This window comes from Alligator sinensis, unplaced genomic scaffold (assembly GCF_000455745.1).
Source record: "Alligator sinensis unplaced genomic scaffold, ASM45574v1 scaffold250_1, whole genome shotgun sequence".
Taxonomy (NCBI): Eukaryota; Metazoa; Chordata; order Crocodylia; family Alligatoridae; genus Alligator; species Alligator sinensis.
The window spans coordinates 913,861-924,762 of record NW_005841888.1 but is presented as its reverse complement, the minus strand read 5'-3'; the positions used below and the strand labels follow the sequence as shown (position 1 = coordinate 924,762).

The 10,902-nt window shown below is 42.7% G+C and overlaps 1 protein-coding gene across 6 annotated transcripts in view; it reads right to left on the bottom strand.

Moving 5' to 3' along the window:
* Positions 1-3,766: 3,766 nt before the first annotated feature.
* Positions 3,767-10,902, bottom strand: part of LOC102380307 (tropomodulin-3) — a 49,905-nt gene continuing 42,769 nt past the window's right edge. For 4 of the 6 annotated variants that reach the window (XR_003092655.1, XR_003092658.1, XR_003092656.1 and 1 more), the window contains exons 9-11: positions 7,994-8,138; positions 6,799-6,937; positions 3,767-5,391 (exon numbers count right to left, since the gene is read on the bottom strand). Coding sequence is in view for 2 of the 6 variants with exons in the window: in XM_025197023.1 (XP_025052808.1) it covers positions 6,882-6,937; positions 7,994-8,138 (201 nt within the window). In the remaining 4 variants the exon portion in view is untranslated. The remainder of the gene's footprint in view (positions 5,392-6,798; positions 6,938-7,993; positions 8,139-10,902) is intronic. The other 2 variants (XM_025197023.1, XM_006017942.3) reach the window with 2 other exon arrangements.

The following is a 10,902-nucleotide window of genomic DNA, read 5'->3' as shown; positions in this document are numbered from 1 at the left end:
CCCATGGGCTTTGGGGCAAGGGTTTAAGTAGTCTGTTATCTCCCTTCAGCCCACTTCTGACACCTGTGAAACCAGGTGTCATCAGCAGAGACCCAGGTTTTCCATTTCCCACGAAAAAATGGAGTAAGCTGCAGATTTTACCTTTTACCGGAGGCAAACGCAGATTTCTCATTTTACCGGAGAAGCCCACAGATTTTGCAGTTTTGCGATGAGCTCCCTGCAGGCTGGCACAGTTCCAGCCTGCAGGGGCCTGGGAGGGAGCAGGAGAAAGGTCAGGCAGGGGACACCATGTGTATGTACATCATGCACATAGCCCCAGGCAGCCTGGAGAGCAGCTCCTGCAGGTAAGTAGGTTGGGGGGGAAGGTATTGAGTTCCCGTGGGGTCAGGGCTGGGGCTGCTGCCCAGCCAGGTGGTGCATGGGGCTTGGGGCTGCAATGTGCTGCTGCAGGGCCCCAGTGGAAAGTGGGACAGGGTTGTGGGCAGCTTGTCGGGGAGGTGGGGAGGGGAGGGGAGGGGGATGAGGGGGGCTGGCTCCCCAGTGATGCATGCAATCCCAAGGGGCAAGGGGGAATCTGTGACCCCCCCAGATCTGTGCATGGGGCAGGTAGTGGGGGAGGACATGGGCTGTGGGCTCAAGCTCCTGCCCTGCTGCCCTTCCCTGGGACCTCTGCATCCCAGTGGGCACAACCCAGTGCAGCTGGGAACAGCAGGCCCACGCAGAGAAGTTGCTTGCTGTTACAAGCTCCATGCTGTCTGGATGACGCCGCCACTGTGTGCGGGGCAGCTTTGATTGGTGCAACGCTGTGCTGCTGCCCTCACTGCAGCCATGCGTGGAAGCATGTTGCCAGCCAGAGCAGCGCCAGTGGCAGGCAGCTTCTCCACACAGCCCTGCTGTGCTGGGTTATGTGCGCTGGGCTGCAGAGGCCCCAGGGTAGGGCAGCAGGGTGAGAGCCTGAGCTCGCAGCCTGTGCCTGCCCCATGCACAGATCAGGGGGCATGGGTCCCTCCTGCCCCCTGGGGAGTGCGCAGAGTGCCACAGAGCCCCCCCCCATCACACAGCCCATCTGGTGCTTAGATCTGGGGGGTCATGTGGAGCCCCCTGCCCCCTGGAGAGTGCGTGCAGCAGCAGGGAGCTGGCCTCCCCTGCCCAAGCTCACAGCAGGGGGCTCCACTCTACTGCAGCAGCCACCGCCTCCTGCCTGGTTGCGGACCCAGAGCCAGGACCCTGTAGCCTTAGCAGCCAGGGACCCCCTCTGGGAGGGCTGGGGGGGGCAGTGGGGAGAATGTGAGTGGCACCAGCAGGACCAGGGTGGGGGTTGGGTTATTTTAATCATAGATTTGATGGGGTTTAACAGAGAACATGACATTTTTTAGCAGAGAATTTGTGACTTTTTATCAGGGAAAACCAGGATCCCTGGTCATCAGGCCATCCACTGTTTTCCCATTTAACCTCTCCACACTGTCCCTCCGCATCTTTTTTTCCACTGGCCAGTAACAGGGGTAAGGGTTCCTTGTTACAGTCACTTTTATGTTAATTTTGATTATTGCCACGGGAAATATTTTTCCGTCAGTCTGGGACCGTGCGGTGGAATTGCCATTGATCAATGTTTATTGATAAAAAGCCGAATCCAACTATGCCTATGTATTTGTGCAATTTCAAGTTGCAAACTGATTCTGCCAGTGTCTAAAGGGGTAGTAGCTGTACTGAAAAAGATGTTTCACCTCAGCTGGGTCCCCCAACCCCGCTCCCTGCCTAGCACACCCTGCCATGATAAAGCACCTTGGAGAAATGGAAAGTAGTGGAACATACTGTTTGCAATGTCTAGGGAAAGGCTACAACCTTTGTGCTGCTATATAAGTTGAACCAGCAGAAAGTAATTAAGATTTTTATATCTAGCCACTGGCTTAAATGTTTGGACTGGGTTAAGAGTAGTTTATCACTATTACTATGGACATTTTATACTAGTCAGTGCTCTTTTCTGCCATGCACTAAACTAATACTTTCCACATGACAAATACCAGCAATAGCTTGAAGCACATACAAGATTCACCTTTCTGAATACTATTAAAAAACCAAACCAAACCGTATTTTGATTCTTCAGACATTTTACTGTATTACAATTCAACAGCATAGAGTGCTGATATGCTGACATACTCAATTTGCATTTCCTTCATGGAAATTTAAATTGAACAGCCCATTGTTTGTAGCTTACAAACAATATTATACATACCAAAAAAGCTGTGGAGACAATGAGACCATTTCTCTAGAGTGCAATTGGAAGAAGAGAGTTTACAAAAGGTTTTGGGAATATATTCAGTCCATGATTCTCTTCCTTGAGGATAGAACCCAAGACAAACAACAAAACATGTGGTCATTTGATTGTTTTCCAAGATTAATGCCTATTTTCAAAACTGAAGTTACTTGACCAAGAATCAAGCTTAAAAAGCACACAAATGTCATGTCTTTTGGGAAACAGGCCCAGTATATATGCTAATTTATTACAAAAATCAATACCATATGTACTTATCATACTCAAGTCTTTACTATATATTTGAAACCAGTAAATCTGAAAGTTAGCTCTGCTTTCTGAGTCTGTTTATGGTTACTCACTGGAAGCTAGATTCCTACCTTCATTTATCCCCAGAAAAGGTATACCACAGGCATGAAAGGCAGCAAACATTGAAGTTTCTCCCTGTTCCCCTGCCAAAAATGCCTCAAACCTAACTTGAAGGGATAATCCTCTATGGCCAAATAGTTTATTCTCCATGTCCAATCTGTCTGACTTTTCTCTGCTTAGATTGCCAATGGGTAGCCAAATGCTCAGTGGATGTCTACGGAGCTGCACCTATTTATTTCAATAGGATTATGCTGGTTACACTAGTAAGGGCTGGCACAAGGTGGTCTGCTACTTTAATTATAACAAAACTCTTGACCACTTTATCCTAAGCCACTGATTTGTACTTAGACCATAAAGGAGCCAGACTTAATTCAAACAGGCAACAGACTAATTTTTCATTACCCAGTCCATCCCAGTGTATCATTTTCCACCTGGATTAGAATATACAGTAGCTAGCAAATTTGCATAACTGTTGATCAAACAAATAACAGGAACAGATTTGAGGGATATGCAGCGCCTTCAAACAGACAGAAGGAAAGTTTTACAGTTTGATTATTTGACACAAAATGGTTACTTGGTGTTTTATAAATTAGGCACCTTAAACATAGTTTGAGACAGGTTACATGTATACTATGCTTTGGCCACATCTGTACAGCACCATTTCTTGAAAAGACACTTAGCTTTTAATTCATGTTTGGAAGCAAATATTTATGAACTCAAACTTCAGAACAGCATCTTTCAAAGACCTCTTAAATTATGTAAATTACTGTAAGCCAAAAGACAAAAAGGAGCACTCTTTTTATGACCAATAACATAATTTCTGGCTACTGAGCAGTGTGCGAATGTAAGATATCTTTGGTTTTAATAGAAATTGTCCCAACTTCCTTTTCATTCTTGCAAGATTACATAGCTATCTAGGCTATAATAGGTTCATTTAGAATGAACCACAAAAATCGCTATTTTTTCTACCCTTATAAACCTAGGTATTTACATCTTCATTGGAGGTTCATAGCTTAAAAGTCATTGTACACATGCCACAAGTTTAAAGTCATTTTCAGAGAAAAGAAGAGCAAACCTAAAAAATGTGATTTATAACAGAACATGTGGGCACAATTAGTGTAAATTTCTCCAAATATGATGCATAAATCTGTTCTAGACATTTTTCTTTCACATCCCCAATACATAGTTTATATAAACTCACCATAATTATGATCATTTTAAGAATATTGACACTTACAACGTTTGAATTGTGTGCCACTATAAATGTAGTTGTCTGGTTCCTTAGAATGTGCTTCTACTTTTATGGCATAATGGGCAACATTGTAGCATTTCATACAGTGCAATTCAAAAAACAGCACAAGTAAAAACTATTTAAATTTCACAATACCCTCAAAAAGTCCACTTCTATTTAGTACTAAAAGTGAAGTGACTTTTGTCACCCAGTTAGTTTTTGAAGATATAGAACTTGACAACATTTACAGTGACACATTTGACTAAATGCCTATCTTCAATAAATGGTCTCGAATAATATTGTGAATATACTGTCCAACACATTAGAAATTTGTTAGAACTAGTAAGTTTCAGCATAGTTTACATCATGACAATAGGACCATAAGTCAGTGGAACAGAAAGACCTTTTATCATTGTGACAGACGAAAACTTGTCTGATACAGTTGTCACCATTTTATATGGAAGGAAGTATGACTGATTTTAGTTTAACAAACAGAATAACCAACTAACTACCACCAGGGACCGTAGGATTTTTACAGTTCGTAAGATTGCTTTTTCAGCACCCACTAGCCAGCATTTCTTAAAGAATGCATGTCCACTACTTCTAGAAAACTCCTATGCCTTTTACTATATTTAGATATAGATATTTTTAAAGAAAGAATGCTATACCCTAAACAATGCTGAGGAACATACAAAAATCAAATCTAAAGCTCAGTTTAGACACATCAGAGCAAAGTACAGTCTCAGAATATTTTCCAACATAAGCTGTTTTGGAGGCTTTTTGGTTTAGTACAGACACTGTCAATTTTTCAAGGCACCTTCACTTTATATTAGTTTCCTGAATGTTGAAAAAAAGTAGACGTCCTTATCCAATTAATTTTGTTTTAAAAACAGACAACTTTCAAGCTTAATCACAGTACTAAAGCATTTTAACCTGATCAAGAACATAAAAAATAGTAGAACTGCAACTGTGATAGCTGTGAAAGATTAATCTTTAAGTTCATATGAACAAGGCTGAATAGCTACAAACAGCCCAATTGTTCTGCATGAAGAATCCCTTTTCACTAAACCATTGTTCTAAAAAAAAAAAAAATATACAAATCCTTCCACTTAAATAACCACCCTAGCTTTTCTATCAGAAACATACTCCAATTGTTTTTGTTATTTACCCACTGATCCTTCATGTGGCATTCTCTGAATAGACAACCACTCCATTGATTTCTGAATTTACATCATTTTAGCAAAAAGTATAGTAGGAAGTCTTGAAATATAAAAAAGTTCTTTTAAAAAACCTGATCTCTGCACAGTCAGGTGCAGGTACTATGCCTGAAACTGAGAAATGTGATGCATACCACACAGATAATTAATGTAATTTTACAAAAAAGGAATGGGGTTTCCAGTCTTTTCCCTTCTACCCAGATAAATGAAGTCAGAGACTGCCAAGCCTACAATGAGCCTTGAAGATCTATGACATCTTCACACAATCCATTCTGGCAGCAGCAAGATTTATTGATGGTCTCCTTCAATCCTTCTCTTGCGAACTGCATCCATAAGAAAATAAAAACAAAATTACACATTTCAATTGTAACTTCTTTAAGGATTTCCATAAGACACCAATACCCAAGCTAACCACTACTGGTCAAACCAAATAGTTAATTAATAGGGCTGTGCGAAATTTTGCCAGCTGTTTCGACTAGTTTCGAGCTTGAAACAGCTAAACGAAATAAACAGCTTCGAAACAAAATGAGGCCAGTCAAAACATTTAGAAAGTTTCGAAACATTTTGAGGCTCGAAGCTCAAGCTGAGCTTGCCTGCACGGAAACAAAGTAAGGAGAGGGAGGGGGAAGACGGGGAAGGACTGCTTTGATATCGACTATGTATAGCTGGCCAGTGACTATGATTCTTTCCTGATGTCCCTTCCAATCCCAGTGCTCTGGGGAAGGGATGGGGAAACTGAATAAAAAGCAGAATTGTTTGAACTGGCCTGCTTTCTGTCACCCATGTCACAAGTTTTGCTTGTCAGCAGCGTGAGATGTAGTTTCCCCACAAACCCTTGCACCAATCTCCTTGAAACTTGACAGGCTTCGTGGCCTCAGAAGGGGCTACCATTCCTGCAAGTTTCATCCGAATCAATCAAGAACTGACAAAGTTATAGTCCATTTCGTGCTTCCCCATTATAGCCTATGGGCAAAACGTTGAAACGGCGAAACAGTTTTGACGAAACAAAACTCAAAACAAAACACTGTCCCGTTGAAATAGTGAAATGGAAGTTGAAATGGAACGATGCTGTTTTGCACAGCCCTATTAAACAACACTTAATTACCCAGGATTTTGAATTTATTCATTAGCAACTTGGAATATTATATTCTGATACCTATGAATACCATAAAATATTTGTATAGTAAAAAATAAAAAGTGTTAATCTTGCAACACTCTAGTCTAGTAAGCAAACTTAAGAGGTGGTGAATTATAGTTTTAATTAGTGATTGTACTTCAATAGTGAACACAGTAATTTTGTAATATGCCCCAAGATACCACACATTTAGTGAAAAAAATCTTAGGATATGTTCAGCAACTTGATAAAATCTTCAGTTAATTGTTAAAGGAGTGAATTGGTTTGCAGACCTCCTGAAATGATGTTACAAAAGCAACACAGGATTAGTGAGTAAAGTTAATAAAGATCACATGGTGTTTAGAGTTGAACAATATGCTGGGTTCACTGAATGACTGGAGTATGTTTGTTTTACAGTAAAAACTGATTACTGTACATTTCATTAATATCCGTTTCTAGTTAGATTGCAAAAATGGATGGTTCATTCACACTACTGACTTCTCCAGTCATGCAGTTAAAACTGATTTGTACAGAAATCTCAAGCAAACAAAAACAGGGTGCAGTACAGCACAAATTCATGACAGAAAGTCTACTTAATTTTTCAGAAGAAACATACAAAGACAGTGATGCGAGACTTTAAACATCACAGTTTCAGTGCTCGATACCCAAATGGGTATTCACAATAACCTGTCTGTAGCTTCAGGGCTGGAGAGATGAAAGGGCATTTGCAGAAATTTTTACTTGCACACTCCAGACTAAGAAAGCAAGAGGGAAAAAAAGGCAAGATATCAAAAGAGAATATAAAAATAGATTTCCAATAATTAAATGCTGAAATAAGAACTCATAGAAAAAAAGAGGGAAGTTCAAGACAAGCAGAGCAGCACTTAAAATAAGAGAAAAAGATCCAACTGCTGGCTTCAAAATCTAGGCTCTCTTGAGGTATTTATAAAGCTTTCCTGTATCCTTCAACTGAGGTCTCTCCTATGCCTCCTCTTCGTTCCTTGCCTCTCTTAGAGCAACCTTACCACCCTCAGGCTAGCTTTCCTCAAACGGCATCTCTTGACTCATTTCCAAGCTTTCTACACCATGGGCCCTAAACAATGGTCCCTCACTTCCCCCTCAAGTTCTTGTGCAACATCTTCTAAGCTGCCTGGCTCATGGCCTCTCTTGCATCATGGTGCATCTCTCTAACCAGGAATTTAGACTGTACACAGTGAAAAAGGTAAAGAGGCATTCCTATTTTAACCACACTTCTCATATTCATTTGATTTATAGCTAGAGGGTTCACATTTCTAGAGTACTCTTTTAGGAGTGACTTGAGTTCTCATCTCTCACCGAGTTGGTTAGCCTTCTGTAGAAATGTATCCTGGTACCAGGGACTGGATTAGTCTCCCAACTGGAGTAATAAACAATGGGGTGAAGTGGAAAAGAAGAGAGAGAGAAGGCTACACTTTTTAACTCACAATTTCACAGTGGCCTTTTAAGAAAATGCTAAACTTATTCTGGCCCAAACCAAATGCGAGTTTAACTGATCAGCATGCTCTTTTTAGTTAAACCTTATCTGGAATTCTCATTTTTGATGCTACCGCCAGAAGAATTCTGGACTCCAGCCTAGAGACACAGAGATGTCATTAGAAGCGAGTAAGAGGAAGAAACAGCATAAATGAAAGCAAGACTCAAGTGCAGAAGAAAACTGAAAGTTTTACCTGCATCTTTTTATCCTGAGCAAATCCACTAAAATGCAAAGCAAAACTACCCTGACTCCTGTGCCGATAAGGTCATTCATCAGTCTCTCTACAGACTGGTCTTACCCAAATCATTATTTTTTGTGATAGCTGCAGCTGCCTTGGTCCGTGGTCCCTGTTGTGTGAACTGGTATCCAAATTTAAGGATCTGTGTGTTCTCCTCAAGCATCTTGGCAATTTCCATTTCTACAGGTTGTCCCAACTGCTGCCTCTGTTAACAAACATTAACATTTCAATATTAGTTTTTTATTTTTTTAAACAGGAAATAACTATATGATGAAGATGTTTCACTTCTAGATAGCAATTTCTGTTTTGATCAGAGAAGTTCATAGTGTAGGTGTTTCTATGTACTTCAGAGCACCAGTCCCTATAGCAACTTGGCACCAACTTTAAGAGCATTTGTTTTTATTTCCTTTTTAAAAACTTACACCTAGACGAGTAGTCCCACTTTCATATATTTTCATCAGTTACACACCATCTTTCTCCTTCCCAGAGCTAGTCCCCTTTCTGCACATTGTTGTTTGTACCCATCTCAAGCTTGCCCAAGTTCTTGTGTATCCTTATGGGCACTGTGCAGTCAGGAAGAGTCCCATGCAAGGTTCCCTCTAAGGCGCGCATGTGCGCGGCTGCACACAACTAAAAAAGTGTGGCTGCACACAACTAAAAAAGTGTGGCTGAGAGGCTGGGGCCAGAGCCTGCGGCGGTCTTCACTGGCTCTGGGGAAGCGCTCCGCTACCCCGCATCAGGGCCCACGAATGGAGCGCTTCCCCACTGCCTGCAGAGCCCGCCCCAGCCTCCATCCCTTCCTTGCCTCACCTCAGGGAGAAACGCTGTCTGCCCCAAATGCAGTTCTGCCGGCTCCGGGACGCCCCCCGAGGCCATGCGGGGGAGCGGAGCAGTGTCCCAGAGCCAGCAGAGCCTCACTCAGGGCAAGCAGCGCCTCCTCCCTGAGGTGAGGCAAGGGAGGGGTGGAGGCTGGGGTGGGGGGCTGGGACAGGTTCCACTGGCTCTGGGGAAGTGCTCCACTCCCCGGCCCTGATGCGGGGGAGCGGAACACTTCCCCGGAGCTGGCGGAGCACATGCCAGGCCCCAGCCCCTGGCCTCAGCCCCTCGGCTCCAGCCCCAGCCTCTGGCACCTCCCTCCAGTCCCCCGGCCCCAGCCACCAGCCCCCTTTGATAAGTGTCCCATGCCAGACTGAGGCGGCGCACTCATGGATTGCTACTGCTTAGAGGGAACATTGGTCCCATGCTATCTAGTTTATAGTTGTTGGTAGTGCCCTTTAGACATTTTCTGGACCTGCCAGGCTACCATCACAAAGGGAAAAGAAAGGAAAGGTTATTCAAATTTGTAGGACCTATTCCGCCCATGTATTGCTTACTCAGTAAAAACAAGGTCTCTCCTACTGCTGTCACAACTGAAGAGTAAGTGCAATCTCTTTCTTTTAAAAATGCAATATAATGGGGAGTCTCTGATAAAGTGCTACTTGCTTAGAACACTAAGTTTGAAGTTTATTTAGAACACAAAATTAAGAAGAAAAAGGACTGACCATTTTCATTAAGACATAAGAACCATGACCTCAAATTATTTATTAAGTTATGGGATTTTTTGATGATTCCTAATGTTTTCCTCTGGAATTTCTAATGCTGTCTATCTAGGTAGACATGACTGTTCTGGGCTAAAACTATCTTCAATCAATGAAAACAGTCTGAAGTTACAGCCTGTGTAACATTCAGTCAAATCAATATTTAAAGTACATCAGGAACAGTTAACAGAATAACATATTTAGCACTCCTGATTCCAAGCAATGACATCTACAGGGCAATTACCTTCAACTTTCCATGCTTCCCACTTGGAAAGGGCCTGGAGCCCAGCTCCCCAATAAGGATGCTTCAGAAAGAAATAAAGTTATGGCTTTATCTGTGGAAATGTATAGGAGCCCTAGGGACAACACTCTAGAAAACAGGCATAATAAGCCTCATTTCACAATCTGACAAGAATCTGTCTAGACTTGGGGGTGAGAGGGGAGAAAAAGGTATTAGCTAATGTGTTTTAAAACCTCATTGCTGACAAAGCAAAATATGCCTTAACAAGCATTAGATGGTCATGGTCAGTCCTAGGCTTGGCCCTAATGTTGTCTGACCGCTAATGCAGGCCAGAATAGTTTGTCCTGTCTACATGCAAGTTCCAAAGGTGTTAGTTAGCATTTTAGCCAAGACATTTTAAACAAGCCTGCCCAGATACTGAAAGTATGGGGCTGGAGAACCACACAAGAGCTTCCTGCAGCTGGCAGAAGTTAGGAAAGAAGAATGACAAACACATATTTACTTGAATACAAGATGAGGTCCTCAACACCTCCCCTCCCCACTCATTGGCATGGAGAGAAAGAGCCGGTCTTCTTATAATCACATACAAGGGAATCTCACTAAATACATTGTCTATCATTAAACTGCTGTCAAAAGCAGCATGTGCTTAACAATGGAAACCAACTATGAAACTAATTAAATGCAGTCATGCAGCCAACACTGAGTTTGACTATAAGACACCTGGCCCACATTGGGCAAACATGCTGATGGGAACCTAGTGCAGCCCATATGAATAAAACATATGGTAGTGCCCATTGCATGCAGTCCCCATGACCGCTGATTCTTTTTCTCATCATGCTGCATCACAACACTGCGTACAGTTCACTCAGAATGCCTCTGTCACCACCCTCTCAGCCCCGGTGCATATGATTAATGTGCCTCCACCCTCCATGAGGTGAAGCCTGATCAGGTTGCCCTGCACCTCATGCATATAAATCTTTGAAGCATGCCAGGACTTGACAGGAACACCCGGGTCCAGTCATGAGTGGGGGCTAATTAGCACGTGGATCCTTGGCTGGGGAGCAGGCAGGGGAGAGAATCTGGAGTACACACACACACATACTAAGCAGTGCTGAGCTGTGGGGTCACTGTGGTTTGAAATGCTGTTGACT